The sequence below is a fragment of the Physeter macrocephalus genome, chromosome 3 (assembly GCF_002837175.3).
Source record: "Physeter macrocephalus isolate SW-GA chromosome 3, ASM283717v5, whole genome shotgun sequence".
Classification (NCBI taxonomy): Eukaryota; Metazoa; Chordata; class Mammalia; order Artiodactyla; family Physeteridae; genus Physeter; species Physeter macrocephalus.
Genome location: NC_041216.1, coordinates 7,743,004 through 7,761,728, shown reverse-complemented (window position 1 = coordinate 7,761,728; position 18,725 = coordinate 7,743,004). Strand labels below are relative to the sequence as shown.

At 35.9% G+C, this 18,725-nt stretch overlaps 1 protein-coding gene across 8 annotated transcripts in view; it reads left to right on the top strand.

The window, feature by feature from the left end:
• Nucleotides 1-18,725, top strand: part of ZMYM4 (zinc finger MYM-type containing 4) — a 207,923-nt gene that overhangs the window by 131,434 nt on the left and 57,764 nt on the right. For 5 of the 8 annotated variants that reach the window (XM_055082993.1, XM_055083008.1, XM_055082992.1 and 2 more), the window contains exons 3-6: nucleotides 11,304-11,828; nucleotides 13,551-13,612; nucleotides 13,969-14,139; nucleotides 18,609-18,659. In XM_055082993.1, coding sequence (XP_054938968.1) covers nucleotides 11,304-11,828; nucleotides 13,551-13,612; nucleotides 13,969-14,139; nucleotides 18,609-18,659 — 809 coding nt within the window. Of the gene's footprint in view, nucleotides 1-7,753; nucleotides 7,812-11,303; nucleotides 11,829-13,550; nucleotides 13,613-13,968; nucleotides 14,140-18,608; nucleotides 18,660-18,725 lie in introns of all 8 variants that reach the window. The other 3 variants (XM_055082999.1, XM_028486441.2, XM_055083001.1) reach the window with 2 other exon arrangements.

Sequence of the window (18,725 nt, the reverse complement as noted above, 5' to 3'; positions counted from 1 at the left end):
TCTCTCCGTTTGTGTCATCTTTGATTTCTTTCATCAGTGTCTTACAGTTTTCTGCATACAGGTCTTTTGTCTCCTGAGGTAAGTTTATTCCTAGGTATTTTATTCTTTTTGTTGCAGTGGTAAATGGGAGTGTTTCCTTAATTTCTCTTTCACATTTTTCATCATTAGTGTATAGGAATGCCAGAGATTTCTGTGCATTAATTTTGTATCCTGCTAGTTCACCAAATTCATTGATTAGCTCTAGTAGGTTTCTGGTAGCATCTTTAGGATTTGAGACTTGTTTTTAAAGCTTGTTAGGGCAGCTCTATGATTGGCTTTACTTTAGAATTAGTTTAGCCCTACTTTTATTTCATTTTTTAAAAATATTTATTTATTTATATTTTTGGCTGCACCGGGTCTTAGTTGCAGCACACGGGATCTTCGCTGACGCCTGCGAGGTGTTTAGTTGCAGCATCCAGGATCTTCTAGTTGCGGAATGCGGTATCTAGTTCCCTGACCTGGGATCGAACCCTGGTCCCCTGCATTGGGAGTGTGGAATTTTAACCACTGGACCACCAGTGAAGTCCCCCAGCCCTACTTTTAATGTGCGACTTTTTAGAGGTCTCCATTGATTCTCCCAGTTGTTTGACAAGGTCTCTCTTTCTTTTGTAAAAATAGACTTTAATTTTTAGAGCATTTTTTAGTTTCACAGCAAAATTGAGCAGAATGTACAGAGTTCCCATATGTTCCCTTACATCACACAAGCATAACCTTCCCCACTGTCTAATGTGTGGTTTACTGTTCAGGCAAAGAATTTCTAGTCCTCTTTCAGTGGGTCTTTGTCTTTTCTTTGGTAATCTGTCCTGCAAATACCAGCTCTTTTAGGTTTCTCAGTCTGTTGTCTCCCCAGTTTATTGAGACTGGTGTTCTCTACTTGAGTTTTCCCTCTCTGTACTGGAACTTGCTATATGTTCCCAGGCAGAAAGCCTAGGACAGTCACCTCATTAGTTCGTTTTCTCAGAGGTCACAGTCTTTTGTTGATTGTTGTCCATACTTTGAATACATTTGTTTTATATATTTTGTCAAGGTTTTTATTCACAACAGGAGGATTATTCTGCTATCAGTACTGTGTCACAGCTGGAAGTAGAGTTTTATGACAGTGGATTGTAGCTAGTGCCTAATTTACAATTTCTTTATTCTAAATCATTAAAAAAAATTTTTTAATTTTATTTTTTGTTTATTTTTGTCTGCGTTGGGTCTTCGTTGCTGTGCGCGGGCTTTTCTCTAGTTGCGGCCAGCGGGGGCTACTCTTCATTGCGGTGTGCAGGCTTCTCATGCGGCGGCTTCTCCTTGGGGAGCGTGGGCTCTAGGCATGCGGGTGTCGGTAGTTGTGGCACTCGGGTTCAGTAGTTGTGGCTCGCAGTCTCTAGAGCACAGGCTCAGTAGTTGTGGTGCACAGGCTTAGTTGCTCCACGGCATGTATGATCTTCCCGGACCAGGGCTCGAACCCGTGTCCCCTGTCTTAGCAGGCGGATTCTTAACCACTGAGCCACCAGGGAAGCCCTGTTCTAAATCATTTTGGATATAACTCACAAATAGTTCTGTAGATAATTGCCCTAAGGACTTTCCTAGGCCTATTTAGCTTCATATGCTTTTCTAGCATGATGCAGTTATACTGTGTGAGCTACATTCAGCAATATTGCTATAGGTAGGGCTCAGGAAATCTTTTCTGAAAAGGGCCAAATAGTAAACATTTGAGCTCTGTTGGGTGTAGTCAGAAAATATGGTCTCCTGTGTATTCTTCTCTTCCTCCTCTTCCTCCCTCCCCCTCCCCTCTCTTTTGTCTTCTTTCTTCTACTCTCTCAAAAATGTAGTAACTATTTTTAGCTCAGGGGCCATCCTTTGGTCAAGGGTTGTAGTTTACCAACCCCTACTATAAAATTGTTCAAGTAGGACCTTTTCTTTCTTTGTTTAAATCTCTGTTGACCATTGTCGCAGGTAATATGTGCCAGTAGAATTGGTGTATCTTGTGTTTAATGAGTTCATGAGAGTAACAGCGTGGAATTGTTATAAGTTTACTAATGCCATTGAAGGGGGGGAAGTGCAAGTTACTATGTTTCTACAGTTTAAAGCCCTTAAAAATGATTATTTTAACATTGCATTTTTTCCCAGTTAAAAGGGATAAAAAATTAGGTTCAGGACTGGAACAGATCCTTGTTTATCTGTAAATATATTAGAGAAGTTTTAGAATTAGCACTAATAGCAGGAATGTTGTAGAACTGTAGTTTGGGACACAGTTGGAACTGTCTCTCCATACCTCTGTGGCGTTGTGCTTCTGCAACTATTAGCATAAATTACTTTTGCTTTTGTTTTGTTAAAATTTCATTGTTTTCTACTTATAGAAGAAATATGTTCTCTGAAATGTTATAAAAACATATAAACATTTTACTCCATTAAAATGTACAATATTCTGTTGTAGTGATATGCTTCAGTTTTAATAGACCCTGGACAATTTTTGGGTACATGCTGAATATATCCATTTATTGATGTCTCTGATCTTCTTGATCATTGCTTTCAGAGCACTGTAAATGTCAATGAGTAAAGTCTGTTGTATTTATTTCAGTTGTCCTCACAGTGAAGAAGAAATAGTTAATGTGTTTTATTTTATAATGTGTGTTAAATTATATTTTAGCTTTAATAGTGTACAAGTGGACTATTGAAATTAGTAAAACATAACTGATTTCTATTAGAGGTGTTTCAAGTTTTCATATTTGTTAATCACCTTTTAGTAAGTTATAAAATCAAGTTGTTCTAAGTATTCCATTGGTTTCAAACTGTTTTTTTCCCCACTGTGGGAACAAATAAAAGCAAAAATTAGTGAAAGTAAGTTCTGTGAATCTCACTTATGAGTCTCATCTCTCCTCATTGAATGTATAGAATGAACAATGGCATACCTTAGTAGTATACCACAGTAACAACACGTATTTAAATGAAAACAAGAAAAGAGAGCTGTAATCTTTAGTCATGACTCCCTGACAAAACTAATTCATCTTCATTAGTACTTAACATGGGTTGTTTGTGAACTGTCATATATGGTTCATCTCTGGTGTGGTAGAGCATTCAGTGGGTCATCTTTGTTGGTATAACATTCAAAGGGATGGTTGACCACTTGGGGTTTTGTGGAAGAAATTCAACCATCTGATAAGAGATTGGACTTGATGAATCTGAAGATCACCGTGCAGCCTCTGAATACAGTGATTTATTACCTGCAGTTTATTTATGGCTGGTTCATAAAATACTAGAGCCTGTTACTCAAAGTGTGGTAGGGCATCAGCAGTATTAGCATCACCTGGGAGTATGTTAGAAGTCAGATCCTTGGCTGCCACCCTTGACCTCCTGAACCAGAATCTTTAGAAGTGGAGCTCAGGAATCCATTTCCAAGCTCACCAAGAGATTCTGTTATCCAGTAATCGTTGAGAAGCATTGTTTAGTTCAGTGAGCCTCAAGCATTATTGTGCATCAGAAGCAAAATTATCTTAGGGGTACTTGTTTTTGTTTTGTTTAAGACATTTTAAAAAATTGAGATAAAATTGACATATAACATTGTATTAGTTTTAGGTATACAGCACAATGATTTGCTATATGTATATATTGCAAAATGATTACCATAATACATTTAGTTAACATCCATTACCACTGTTTTTTTAAAATTTTGAAACACTGCTAGAAATATATTTTACATTGAGACCTACGTGTGTGTGTGTGTGTGTACAGGTGTTTTGTAGCATTACTTGTTGTCACTCTGAATTATGTTCTTTGTTTTCCATTCTAGCCTATTTAAAAAAAACAAATCATGGCCCTGGCTCACTAATGGGTTGATACTTGGAGTTTGAAAGAACACTGGATTGTTGTGTTTCACTTATTGTCCCATTTTCATGAAAAGTTTTCTGTTGGTTATTGGCCTATTAGTAGCTAAGATTCTTTTTCAGCTTAGGATCATAATTAGGAATTACCATGCTTCTTGTTACTGTAAATTGTGCCTCATTGAGAATGAGGATCTGTCATTAAGGGAAGAAGCTAGAGTGGCTATTGAGGAGCATCTAGTAGTTTCAGACAAAGACAACTTGATTCAGCTCTTGATGAATTGCATGCTTACCAAGAGTCAGTTGTTCCCAAACCTGTTTATTCGAGTAGTACTTGTCATTGTAATTAAATAATTTTTATTGTACCATTTTGACACTAATGAAATTTCCTCTGAAAAGTAAATTGTTGTTTCTGTGAATAATTTTAATGCTTTAGAAAGACTTAGTAGGTAAAGTCAGTAAAGAGGTGGAGGGGCAACTGTCTTTATTTTCTCATTCCATTTAAAAAATATATTTATTATTTATTTATTTAATTTATCTTTGGCTACATGGGGTCTTAGTTGCGGCACATGGGCTCTTCATTGCAGCGCGTGGGCTTCTCTCTAGTTGTGGCATGAGGGTTTTCTCTTCTCTAGTTGTGGCATGTGGGATCCAGGGCATGTGGGCTCTGTAATTGTGGTGTGTAGGTTCCAGACTGCATGGGCTCTGTAGTTTGTGGTATGCAGGCTATCTCTAGTTGAGGCGCGTGAGCACAGTAGTTGTGGCGTGAGGGCTTAGTTGCCCCATGGGCCTGTGGGATCTTTGTTCCCTGACCAGGGATCAAACCTGTGTCCCCTGCATTGTAAGGCGGATTCTTTACCACTGGACCACCAGGGAAGTCCCTCATGCCATTTTAAAGAAACCAAAGTTGCAGTCATGAAGATTGTGTTATGGCTGTGATTTGTTCAAGAAAGAACTCAAATTAGCATACCCATTTCCAAAGTATTGATTGATCATCATTGATTGGCCAAGGTGCTTTTTTATATATTCCAAGTAAAAATAAATGTTTAAGGCATGTACGTTTCATTTTTAAGATTCCTGACTTCATTGGACTTTTAACTGGTGACTGCATTCCTGATCTTATAGTTTAAAGAGGCTTTTATTATTTAGGAGATTGTATTTTATTGAAAATAAAAATAAATCATCTCAGAAACAAAATGCAGATTTAAGTTTTTATTTAAGATGAACCAAGATTACCTCATTTTTATGCTTATTATTTGTTTTGCATTCTTTGGAGTTTGTGTTGTTTTTTTTTTTTTCTTTTGATCCTTTGTTTCTTTATATAAGAGAAAAACAGTGTCAGAGAATTGTTAAAGAATCATAACTTCTGAAGTTAAAATTATAATTGATATTAGTTCGGTTCTGAAAATTATCCTTTGATTAAAACAAAAATCTATGGAAGTAATTGAGTAATATATTGGCAATGAAAGTAACTAACAGCCCTTTCATAATGTTCATCTATGTGGGTTCCTTGTTGGTGGTTGTACCTTAAAATGAAATGATTCTTGTGTATAGTATACAAATATCAGTATGCCACTAAAGCAAGGACTGAGCAAAAGGAGGACAAGGAGTAAAAGTTGATTTGACATCATGAAATTTATTTTCATTATCAGACACAAATATTGTACTTAAATTACTTAAAATAACTTTCATTCTCCTTTTACAAAATCTAACAACCTACCTGCATTTAACCCATGTGCTCCTTTCATTCTTTCACAAAGGAAAATTATGTACTGATCACATGCCCTGTTGCACAAAGATGTTCCCTCTGAACTTACTAGTTATTCCCTTTTTTAAAATTAATTTTTTAATTGGAGAATAGCTGATTTACAATGTTGTGTTAGTTTCTGCTGTACATCAAAATGAGTCAGTTATACATACACATATATCCACTCTTTTTAAAATTCTATTCCCATAGTTATTCCTTCTTTATTGGATCATTCCCACGAGTATACTGTAAGCTGTAATATTCTCCATCTTTAGAAAAACAATCTCACCAAAAAAAAAGAAAAAAACAAAACAAAAATACAAAGCCAGAAAAACTTTTCACTCCAGATTTTAGTCCAGTTTCTGCTCATTTTCTTTAATTTAGAGCAAAACTCCTCTAAAGAGTTGTTTGTACTTAAGTTTCCCCAGTTCTCTCCTCTCAGTCTCTTTATGGGATCACCCCACTCCAGCTTTTGTGTACCCATTTTTTTACTGATATAGCTCTTGTCAAGGAAGTAGTTCATTTCACCTTTCCCAATATTAATAGTCAATCTTCAGTCTTCATTTTATGTGTTATCTCAACAACATTCATTATGGTTGGCCACTTCTTTCTTATTGAAATATTTTCTTCACTTTGCTTCTGTAACATCACCCACCTAATTTTCCTCCTACCTCATTGGCTGTTCCATTTTAGCCTCTTTCTCTGATTCCTTCCTTTCTACAGATTTCGAAAAGTTGAAGTATCTTAGGACTCTCAGCTCTCTTCCATCAGTAGTAAGTACAATCACTAGGTGATTTTAACTAGTCCCATGAACTTCATTGATGATTCCCAAATTTATATGTCATTTCTTGGCAAGAGTCTCCTCTTTAACTCTTTATACGTCCAATTGCCTTCTTGATATCTCCATTTGAAGGTTTAATAAGGTTCTCAAAATTAATGGGTCCAAACTAAACTATTCATTCTACCCCTCTCAGTCTGTTACTTCCTTAGTGTTTACATCTCAAGAAATGGCACCCCGTTGTGCTCTTTTTGACTTCTTTTATATTCAGCTTCTCATATACCAAGAAATGCCTCTACTTTAAAACTATACCCAAATCTGACTACTCTTTCTCACATCCACCATTACTATCCTGGTCTTAGCCACCAGTTTTCCCTTGGATTATTGCATTAGCCTCCTGTGTGGTGTTCTTCCTTCCCTTCTTCATTCCCTGTAACATTTAACAGCCTTAAAGTACTCCTGCAGAAGCTGGGGTGTTCCTTGTAAAACGTAAATCATGGAATTCCTCTTTGGGATCTTTTTTGTGGTTTGCAGATTCCTAATATATTTACCCTCTGGCTTTTTCTCTTTTGTCATTTTTAAGCACTCTTCCTCACACCTGTTCAATTCAAGCCCTATATTCCTTGCTTTCCTTCAAACATACCAAACCTGTTCACAGTGTCTAAAAACTAGCTAGGAATCTTCTGTGAGAAATTTGCTTTCAAGTGTTTCATTATCTACTGTGATCCCCAAATATAATTTTAGTGTTGCATTTTTTCTGTAGATGTAGGCTCTGAGAAACAGAAGCTATTTCTTTTATTTGGGCCACAAGAATGAGTACAATTCTGTTCCAGTTAACTATATATATTAATATAACTAACATAATTTAATCTCATAAGATTTTATGCTGCCTACAGATTTATTGTGTGATAACTAGCAAAATTGCAAATTCAGATTAGATGCTTTATTAGAAATTGCCATCTCTGAAAAAGCTTGAGTGCATTCTCAAATAAGGATAAAAAATTTTTTTCAATAGACAATAGATGCATGTGCTTCAAAACTCAAGATACAGAAGGATATGCTTTTGAAGAGTTAGTGTTTCTGTCTTATAGCCACCTGATTCTGGTGTCACAGAAAATCAGTGGAAGGTATTTTAATGTATAAACAATTGTACGTACACATAAATTATAAAACATACAGCAGTGGTAGGATAACATATATATGTATATTCTTCCTCACTCAGATATTTTTACTAATTGACCCTGAGAACTCGTATAAAGTTGCCTCAGTCTTTTTAACGGCTATATGATATTCCATTATAGGTATGTACTGTAATTAATTGAGCCTCACTGTTGAACAAATAGGCTGTTTCCAGTCTTTGCTGCTTATACATGTTCTTTTTCATAGATCTTTTGAGAAATATCTGTAGGATAAATTCTTAGAAGTTGAATTGCTGGACCAAGAGGTATGTGTATTTAAAGTATCATAAATATTGCCTGGTTGCTCTTTTTTACAACTGTACTATTTTATACTTCCTCTAATAGTATTCTACTACAGGGATTGGCAGACTCTTTTTCTGTTAAGGGCCACATAGTAAATATTAATATTTTAGGCTTTTCAGCTCACATACGGTCTATGCCACACTCTTCTTTGTATACTTTTCTGGCCTCAGGTCATAGTCTGGCAGCTTTGGCCAATAGCATAGCTGCCAGGCTGTTATCAAAACCTTTTGTCCTTATCAGCCTGCTGTATGAACATGGTATCTAATTGCATTATTAATTTGCATTTCACTTATGAGCAAAGTTCAACCTTAGTGTTTCCTTTCCTGTGAAATGTTTGTTCAGATCCTTTGCTTTTACAAATGTATTTGGTTGTTGGTATCTTTATTGAACTATGAGTCTTAATCTTTATCCATTAGGGAAATGACCTTTCATGATATAAAGTACAGTAAAATGTTTTCAACAACTTTGTCTTTAATCTTTTGGTTTGGATTATGTTTTCTTTAGGAATTTTTTATAGTCACATTTGGTCTTTTATTCAGTAAATCGGTCTTTTATTCTAGGTTTTGTCATTCTTAGAGATGTTTTTCCCCTAAAAATAATTCTTCCATGTTTTTTTTTAATACTAGTGTTTTATTTTCTATGTCTAAACCTTAAATACATCTGGAAGTTATTTTGGTATGAGTTAGGGATCCAGTTTTTTCAGGTGGTTACCTTTTTTCCCAGTACCATATCCTGAATTAAAACAGAGATTTTGGAAGTTGCTTGCAATATTACTTTTTAGTTGACTTCTTATATACTGTAGAACTTAGATTAAACTGTTGATCACACGAAATGCGTATTTCATTCATGAAACAGTTACTGAGCATATGCTGTGTGGTCAGGTAGTAAGGATAAACTGTTGTAAAGAGGAGGTTCTAACCCTGACCTTTAGTTGCTTACAGTCTGGCAAATTTATCACACTATATGTATGTGTGTGTTTTAACACCCTGCTTCTTTATTTATATTTTCTCCCTAACCTTCTATTATTATGACAATTTTCAAATAGAACAATTGGAAGAACAGTATAGTGAATATCTATAGTTTTGTGCATGCTCTCTCATCCCTCCCTGCTTTTCTCTCTGTAATATATATACTTTGTGAAAATAAGTTGTAGAAACTTCTAAGATTTTAGCATCTTTGTTTGAATTAATTGCTTAGTTAAGTGAAAATGGTGATTTTTCTAATTTTATTATTTCCTCCATTTGTCTGTTTTTCTGGTTCGCTGAGGAGAGGGAATCATAGCTATCTTTTTCATCTAGCAGAGTACTTATCATGGAGTGATTTCCTAATAAATATGTGCTGAATGAATGAGTGAGTACTTTAGGCTGTGGGATGTTATTGAAGGATTTCAAGTGAAGGTACAATGTAGAATGTTTAATGGTGTAGAAAGATAATTCTGATGTCTTTATGGAGGAGGGCGACTTGAAGAAAGCTTTCATTTGGACCCTGTATCAGTTAGGACTTGATTATAAGTAATCCAACTCAAATCAAATCAGCTTGAACAAAAAGAGGAATTTATCCTGGATCATGGAACCCAGGGAATGATTTGAAGATCCAGCCACACAAAGGGTTCATCTGGGCTTCAGGAACAAATAAAAGCAAGGCTGCCGGTGCCACTAATATTTTTAGTCTTTGCTTCACTCTGTGTTTTTACCAGTTCTAGTTTGTCTGCTCATGGACCAATTAAATATGGTTTCAGGGCAGGATATGTAAGAATATGGTTGCCTCCTAGATATCATGTGGATTGAGTTAGTACACTGTCAACAGGAAGAGATGTGGAGTGTTGGAATGGTACCAAGTGGAGGAGATGGATTTGAGAGAGATATTAATTAATACAGTTTGCAGAATTTGTCCAAGGGGAAGGAGAATTGGAGTGATTCTCTGTTTTATCTTGAGCAAATTGCTGACTTGGTGATGCTGTTAAATGACGGGAAAACAAGAAAGTATGCTTGGAATGGGAACATGATGAATTTGGTTTTAGAGGTGCTAAGTTAAAGGTCCCTATAGAAGCTAATTGAATATAGATACCTGAAGTTTGGAAGGAAGGTCTAAGCTAAAATGCTTAGGAAGTCAACAGCAAAAGTCAAGGCTATAGTGGTAAATAAAGTAGTCTGAGTGTATAAAATGAGACGAGAATTGGAATATTGAGCACATAAAGCAGAGGAAGAGACTATGAAATAAATTAATAGGACAGTTATAAAATTAGGGAACAATACAAAAAAAACCAAAGGTATTTTATCTAGGAGGGATATGCCACATAAGGATTGAAAAAATAATTGGACTTGACCATGAGGAAATCATTGATGATCTTAATGAGAGAAGTTCCGATGCGAAGTTGGGAACCAGATTGCATTAAGTTCAAAGGATTAATGATTGGGAGATGAAGTAGAAACAAACCAATGTAAACTTTTTCCCTAGGAGTTTGTGAAAGAAAGGTGAATTAGGTCAGGAAAAAGAAATACAGGGCTGGGGTTTTTTGTTTTTTGTTTTTTTTGTTTTTGCGGTACATGGGCCTGTCACTGCTGTGGCCTCTCCCGTTGCGGAGCACAGCCTCCGGGCGCACAGGCTCAGCGGCCATGGCTCACGGGCCCAGCCGCTCCGCGGCATGTGGGATCTTCCCGGACTGGGGCATGAACCTGTGTCCCCTGCATCGGCAGGCGGACTCTCAAGCACTGCGCCACCAGGGAAGCCCAGGGCTGGGGGTTTTTTGTTTGTTTTATTTTGGAATGGAAGAGACTTTAGCATGTAGTTTTGAACAGTAAACAGTTTTTAATATATATTCTGGCTTGGATAAATTTTATTTTTATGTTTAAATATGTACCATTATAAACATTAACTGCTGTAAGTGTTTATTAGAGTTAGTGCAGAGAAATTAGGACTCTGAGGTCAGAGATCTGGGTTCTAATCTCAGCTCCCCAGAGTAGTCTCTATGATAACTATAATTATCACTTTTATATTCCCTTCTATGTGTCAGTCACTGTGTTATTAGTCCCTTTTTACATACTGTCATTAAACCTCACCACAAATTAATCTCCAAGGTGAGTATTACACTGTTTTACAGATAAAGAAGCCTGAGAGTTTACCTCTCAGGATCACATAGATTTTCAGTTAATCATGCTATGATTCCAACACAGATATGTCTAATTCTGAAGTTGGTGCTCTTTTTCTATATTGCATTGACTTTCTTTCTAACCTGAAATAGTTTCTCAAGTTTTACATCCCTATTTCCTTATTTGTCAGATAGGGATATTTTATCTGTCACACCTATATCAAAGTGCTAATTGAATACCACAGTATTATTATCTATATTTTGTTTGAAAAGAAAAAATATATATTTGGTTAAATGCCAGACAGACCTTATAAATATGGTCATCTTTAGCACTATCATTTGTCTAAACAGTATTTTACTTTTTAAGGTGGTGGTATCATGGATACAGAAATGTCTGAAGATATAGACCACAACTTAACTCCTACCCTTGACAGCATGTCTTATGGAATGCCGAATCAAACAGGATCTGAAAATTCATTGCTGGATGAAGATGATTATTTTTTGAACTCTGGGGATCTTGCAGGAATTCCAGTCGTTGGTAGTGACAATGAGGATGAACAGGATTTTAGTTCAAAGGACAATCTTGTTTCTTCAATTCATACTGATGATAGCTTGGAAGTAGAGAGAAGAGTCACACAGCATGAATCAGACAATGAAAATGAAATACAGATTCAAAATAAATTAAAAAAAGACTTTCCTAAACAATTTGATCAGGTTTCTGTCTTTAAATCAATACGGAAAGATTTTAGTCTAGTAAGAGAAAACAGCAAAGAGACTTTTTCTGGAAAGGAGAAAAATAGAGACCTAACTTATCTTGAACGTGAAAAACGGTTGGATAAACCCCATAAAGAGTTGGATTCAAGGTTGAAAAGCAGTTTTTTTGATAAAGCAGGTAATAATTGTTGGCATAGAGCCATAAAACACAATAAATAACGTACTGATATAATGCAGCTTTTATTACTTCTGATGCTAAGCAAAGTATGAACAGTTAAATTCATTGTAAGCTTGTCATTTTTCTTTTATCCTTGTTCTTTGCAGAGTGACTGAATTTCTCCCAGTAACTATTGGTAATGGTATAAATGGTTGAAAAATAGCTCTAAACCTCATTTCTCCCTCCCCTGGTTGCAATATTTTGATGAGAAGGCAAGATACTCGAATCACCTGTTCATTTTCTTTGGTTGAACATTGGAACCTGAAGTTGGATTTAACTTCTTTGTGCTGTAAGCACTAATTCAAACTGCTGTCCCACCAATTAGTCCAAATTAGGGAGGGTTTTTCTTTTTGATAACATTTCTATTTTATGTTTTAGAAGTTTCTTGAGACTCCTCTTGAGCCTCTTTGCCCAGTGTACCCTATACTTAGGGTATAGTTCCATTCTATACTTAGCTTCAGTTCCATTCTTGAATATATACATTTTCTTATTTCTGTGCCTCTCTTTCCTCCTGCTATTCCATTTGCCTGAATGTCGTTTTCTCTCTTTGTATATATGCCTGTAAAAGTGCTTCTTATCCAACAATACCTAACTCATAAACCTCTTCTACCCTATAGTCATCCCTAACCTCTCTACATCAAGAATGTTTATTTCCTTATCTATATTTACATAGCATTTTGTTTATGCCTCATTATTTATAGTACTTATCACACGGTATTATAGCTCTGTTTGTTTTGCCTTATGTGCTAGTGTAGGAGTTTATTGAGGGCCAGATTGTATCTTATTCATCTTTGTGTTCTTGGGGCCTAACCTGGTGTAGTGAAAATAGTAATATTTCAATAAATGTTCAATAGGTGTGAAAGAAAGCTTGGTAGAATATACCAATCCTTATATTTCTTTTGACAGTGCTAGGAAAACTATGATTGAAAGAACAAATCAGTATTGTTAAAAATAACAACTAATTTAAGTGTCCATTATGTACAAGACTGTACAAGGGTATACTGTATTTTTCAGTATATATTATTCAGTATATATTTTCAATATTCCTATGAGGGATAAATCATAAGGGTACTTGTCTTCAAGGAACATAGTGTGTAATAGCAGAAGGAACAAGACAAGTCAAGTAGCAGAAGTGTCAACAACCAGTTGAATAGCATAAAACTTAATTTATAATTAAAGACAGTAGTAGAAGAGTTTGTTATAAGGCAGTATAATAAAATTTCTTTCAAATAACTGAAACTGTTTTAGGTATTATTAGGAGAGAGATGATTTTTAACTCAGTGGACAAGGGCAGGTTTTATAGAGGAGAGGTGAATTTTGAACTGAGCTGAGTCTGGAAGACTGTATAAAGATTAGGATAGAGGGGACTTGGAATGATATAAGCAGAAACGGGGAAGAACAAACATAAGTAATTTTCAGAACATAGTGAATAAAGTAACCACTTTATTTAGGTTTGAACAAGGAAAGAGCATGAGGCAAGGCTAAAAGTTAGATGGGGCCAGATTGTTTGTTTTGAGTGAAACTACCTTTTGGGTATTTTTTGGTACCCATTTCACTCTAATGAGCAGCTTTGTTGGAAAAGAGAGGTGATTATCAAATGATAGCTTTTTAGGTCACTCTTTGTAAGATTTGTTATTCATATACATGTGTTTGTTTTGTTTTGTTTTGTTTTTCTTTCAATAGCTAATCAAGTTGAAGAAACATTACATACCCATTTACCACAAACCCCAGAAACAAACTTTAGGGTAAGTTTTCAGTGTGTATGTAGATTGCTGTAACTGTGGCAAGTGTCAAAGTTTTCTTTATGTGATTTTCTAAACTGTAACTATATGTGTTAGGTAGAGCGCTGATTTTATTTTTTTAAATTTCCTTTATTATTTTTGTAAGGACATCTTTGGAGATGTTCTCAGAAGCCTCTGCTCTTAGATTCTTTATTTGTCTTTGATATTTAGACATATATCACATTTACTTGTAAGCATAGGGACTCTAATGAATGTCCGTAGAGTTCTTCATTTCCAGTGAGCTTTTCTTTGGGTGTTAAACCTGAAGAGGAATAATTTTAAAATCTGAATATTTATTAATCCTTTATATTGTGTTTTAGGATTCCAGCTATCCATTTGCCAATAAAGAATCCATTGGTTCGGAACTGGGGAATTCCTTTGCATCAAATATTAGAATTAAAGAAGAACCTTTGGATGATGAGTATGACAAAGCAATGGCACCACAGCAGGGACTACTAGACAAAATTAAAGATGAACCTGACAATGCTCAAGTAAACATTTCACCTTTTTTTCCCCCTTCTTTTTGTTCCACACATGAATTATTCATTCAAGAAAGGAAGTTCTTGATTAAGAAGTGAAGTGTTTTGTTGATGGGGTGAGAGGAGACTCTTAATAAAGGTTGAGGCAATTGAATTATCTTATAAGAATAATACTAAGGAATCAACCAGAGTTATAGGAGACTTTGTCCAAGTAGTAGTTAAGGCTTTTAATCCACATCGTTCCTTAATACCACTGTTCTGTGATTTTTAGTTTCAGTGCAGGATTAGGGAAAGTGAGTCTTCAACGATTTGAGATTGATACAGCAGACATGGCTGAAAGTTTATGGTGGTTTGTGAGTTTATGGAGTGATTGAGTTTATATAAGGTAGTAAGCCTTTTGCAGTTGCTGCTAATGAAGTATAGGCTATGTATGGATTTAAGTGTTTTTCCGGAGGGATTAATGGGATTAATTAATCTTTGGAAAAATTAATTGATTGAAGAGCCAGTTCATTAGATCAGTGGGTAGAAGATAAAGGAGGTTTTGATGCTTTGATGGGTGATACAGGATTCCAGTTTTGAGATCTGTGAGTAATAAGGGTAAGGATAGAGCTCTGTTATTTCAAGGTTGCTCTGGAGGTAAAAGTCATAAAGATTCTGTAAGTGTGAATGCTGAAGTCAGTGAAGTTATCCATGCAGTTAATGACATTGCAGTGGTTGGAACGGAATAAAGATGCTGTAATCATTTTGGAACGTAGGAAAAGGACCAAGGGATGAATATGCAATAGAGCAATTGTTTGAGGGTGTTCTGTGTTTTATACAGCTGGTATGAGTGCAGAGGCTGAGAAGTAAAGATAGCATGAATTAGCTATTTTTTTGAAATGACATTTGATGTGGAGAAAGCTTACCTTTCCATATCTTTCTTTTATATTAGGCGGGTTGAGAATGTGAGACTTCTGTGGAAGAAGTTTTTTTCACTCAGATGTCTCTTAGCAGGGTTTCTCGGCACTATTGACATTTGGGGCTAGATAATTCTTTGTTGTGAGGGGCTGTCCTGTGCATTGTAGGATGTTTAGAAGCATCCTTGACCTCTACCTACTAGATGCCAGTAGTACCATGTCTCCAGAGATTGCCAAATGTACCCTGGTGGACAAAATCCTCTGCTCTTGAGAACCACTTTTTAGAGTAAGGAAATGGAAGAATAGGTGATTTATAGATGTAGGTGATTTATGTGAGTCAGATTGATGCTTCAATTAAGTAAGAATGCCTTGGTGCCCAGTGCAGGGTAGCTGTATAGGGTAGTGATGATAAAGCTGTAGAGTTGGATGGGTGTGAGTGTGGTAGCTACAAAGATGGTAGAGAAGGAATATGAAAATATCTGAATAATGAAAGCATGTTAATAAAAGCAGGCAAAATAGAGGTCGTGGATATCTGAATTAGAGATAAGGAAGTGTCCTGACACCTAGGGGAGGTTCATATGGCAGTGTATGCTTCAGAAGACTACTACCATGTCTACACAGGGCAGATCTCCTGTCTTTTCAGTGCCCCAATCTGGACATGGGAAATCCATAAGAAATCATAATGCTGGCAGGGTACCAAAGACATCACTTTCTCCCTGTACATGACCCAGTGACACTCCTTGAGCTGAAAAGGCAGTTATAGCAAAGACCAAATACACTGTGGGAAGAGGGCATCAGGAAAGGTTATTTGTATTGGGTTGGCCAGAAGGTTCGTTCAGGTTTTTCTGTAACGTCTTACGGAAAAACCTGAATGAACCTTTTGGCCAACCCAATATTACTGTTTTGAAAACAATCAGAGATTCCAGTGACTGGACAATACCAACAGGGTGGAACAGTCAGGACACAGAAACACCTACATTTTTTTTTTTTTTTTTTTTTTTTGTGGTATGGGGGCCTCCCTCTGTTGCGGCCTCTCCCGTTGCAGGGCACAGGCTCCGGACGCGCAGGCTCAGCGGCCATGGCTCACGGGCCCAGCCGCTCCGCGGCATGTGGGATCCTCCCAGACCGGGGCGCGAACCCGATTCCCCTGCATCGGCAGGCGGACGCGCAACCACTGCGCCACCAGGGAAGCCCCTACACCTACATTTTTTATCGCTATTCAAAGTGTAATAATGTGTTATAAAATGCCGTATATGAAGTTTCATCATGATTTTGGGGAAGAACTTCCCTAAGGGCTCACCACCTGATTGACTGGACTCTTAAAAACCAAGCAGGAATCTGTGTAAGTCCTAGGCATAAGGTCCAGAAGCATTCTTTGCCCTGACCCCACAATAAGGCTGTTCCAGCATGTGAGTGGGTAAAGCTAGGTGTTCTCTGAGAAGTCCTTTCTGTTATCAGCTACACCAGTCCTGTGGGATCATACCTTTGATAACTCTTCTAGAAATCCCTGACCTCATGTTAAACTATGGATACCTGGTTCTTTCTTTTTTTTCCATCCCTTCCTTACCTTCTCTCTCCCCCTCCTCTCCCTTTCCCTCCTACTTCCTCTCCCCCCCTCCTATTTCCTCTCCTCTTCTCCCACCTCCTTCTTCATTGTCATGTTCTTTTAGGTATTTCTCCTCAGTGACCATTGGAAATCTATATTCCTTGTTCAACACTGCTTAATGCTTTATCATTCTTATTCATTTCCCATAGACTGGAAAAAGGAGTTCCAACAAATTACTCTCTTAGACTCTGAAACAGTACTATTAACCTAATGCTCATAAAATACTGATAGATTTAACAGCTGTGGTCAGTCTTTACTTTTGACCATCAGTTACTTGTAATAACTTTTCTCTTGGTGTAATAAGATCATAGCTTTAGCTTCTGGCACCTTGTCAAAACCTCCCTTGGCTTTTCTCTTTCCTTAACTTGTAGCTCTGCTTTCAACTCACTTCCTTATTCTCCTTTTTACACAGTTCATTTTGCTCTTAATTTTTTTACTTTCCCATATAAATCACTAAGATACTGAAATGTATGTTTATATATATATTTAGTTCTTCCCAATTGTTCTTGATTATTTCTTCAGTTATAATTTTCTGGGTTTGCCAGTTGTCATCCTCCTGCCTCTGTTATTGGCGTAGCATCATTTGTCCTCCCGGTTACATTTCTTCATTCAAATCCTATTGCATGTTACTATAATATATTCTGTATATAATACTTACAGATACTTTTATGTGTACTATGTTGTTTCATCCTCCAATATAAGAAGGCCAGATATTAACTCTATTTTTAGGTGAGGGAACTGAGATTCACAGAGGTTAATAAGTTAGTTAGTCAAGGCCTTATGGCCAGGAAGGAGCCAATCAGGGGCCTTCATCAAGGCCTTATTATTATAGTCTACCAAACTTTCTATAAATAAAAGTTGTTGAAAAAAATGACTAGAGAAGTTTTTAAAATAAAAACTTTAAAGAGCCAGAGACGTCATTTTTTCTTCTCCCCTTTTCTATAGTTTCTGAAAGCTGGAAATTCAGTAAATATTACATTAAAATCATGATTTTTTCTTTTCTTTTTGCTCATAATAAAAGGAGAGCTAATCTATAATCTCTCATTGAAGTAAATGGATTAGAATGGGAAAGCAAATCAATTAATTGTCACAGTAGTGAGTCATATAGTCTTGGAAAATAGAATGCAGTAATTAAATGTTGGGGCTTATTTTTTTAGCCATGTCAAGTTAACTTGGTTATAGAAACTGGGTTCTTCATTTCTAAAATACTGTCTTGGGATACTGATACATACTTTATGGTAAATAAAGGGAAGGTAAAGATATTGGTAAAGGATTTTTTGGTTTTGTTTTGACACCTGTTTTTCTGTTTCTGAAAGCTTTTGGGTCATCAGATTTTCACTTCTCAAGTTATTAGTCATTGATTTTTTATTAAATATTTGTAAAATTAATCATTGTTGGGAGGATACTAACATAAACATTATGCCTTGAAGGCATTGTGGGGTGTATAAGCAGAGTACTTAAGATATATTCTTACTTTACTATATTATATAAGTAATATGTACTTGAGGCTTAAGGAATGTATCAGAAGTTTGAAATAACTGTCACAGACAGTGAGAAAGAGAGCTGACTGGAGACCATGAAAGTATGCCCATGAATACTGATTTTTTTTTCTGGAGTTTTCTGAGATTTGAAAAAAATTTTACTTGTAATATGCTTTCATATACTATATAATGTAGGAATGTTATGATGAGTCAATATTAGAAAATCTCTTAATATATGTAACTTCATCAACAGGTCTAATAAGCCTAGATATATAGATAGATGCCAAAAGACATTTCATGTAATTCACTATGCATTTCTTATAATAGATACTCTCTTGATCAGGTAAGGAAATATCTACTTCTGATCAATAACAGTCATTGAATTTAAAAGTAAAATGATGGAAACCTTCTGTTAATAATAACTAAATGAACACAAATTACTGATGTCAGCATTATTATTTAACTCTTGTTGGATTTTCGACCCAATACATGTTAAAGAAATTAGAAGAAATAATGGAAAAGGGGAGACAAAATTATCATCATTTACTGGTAAGGATCTTTATTAGAAAATTAATAGAGTTCATGAAAGTTTAGTGGAGTAGCTAGTTGAATTTT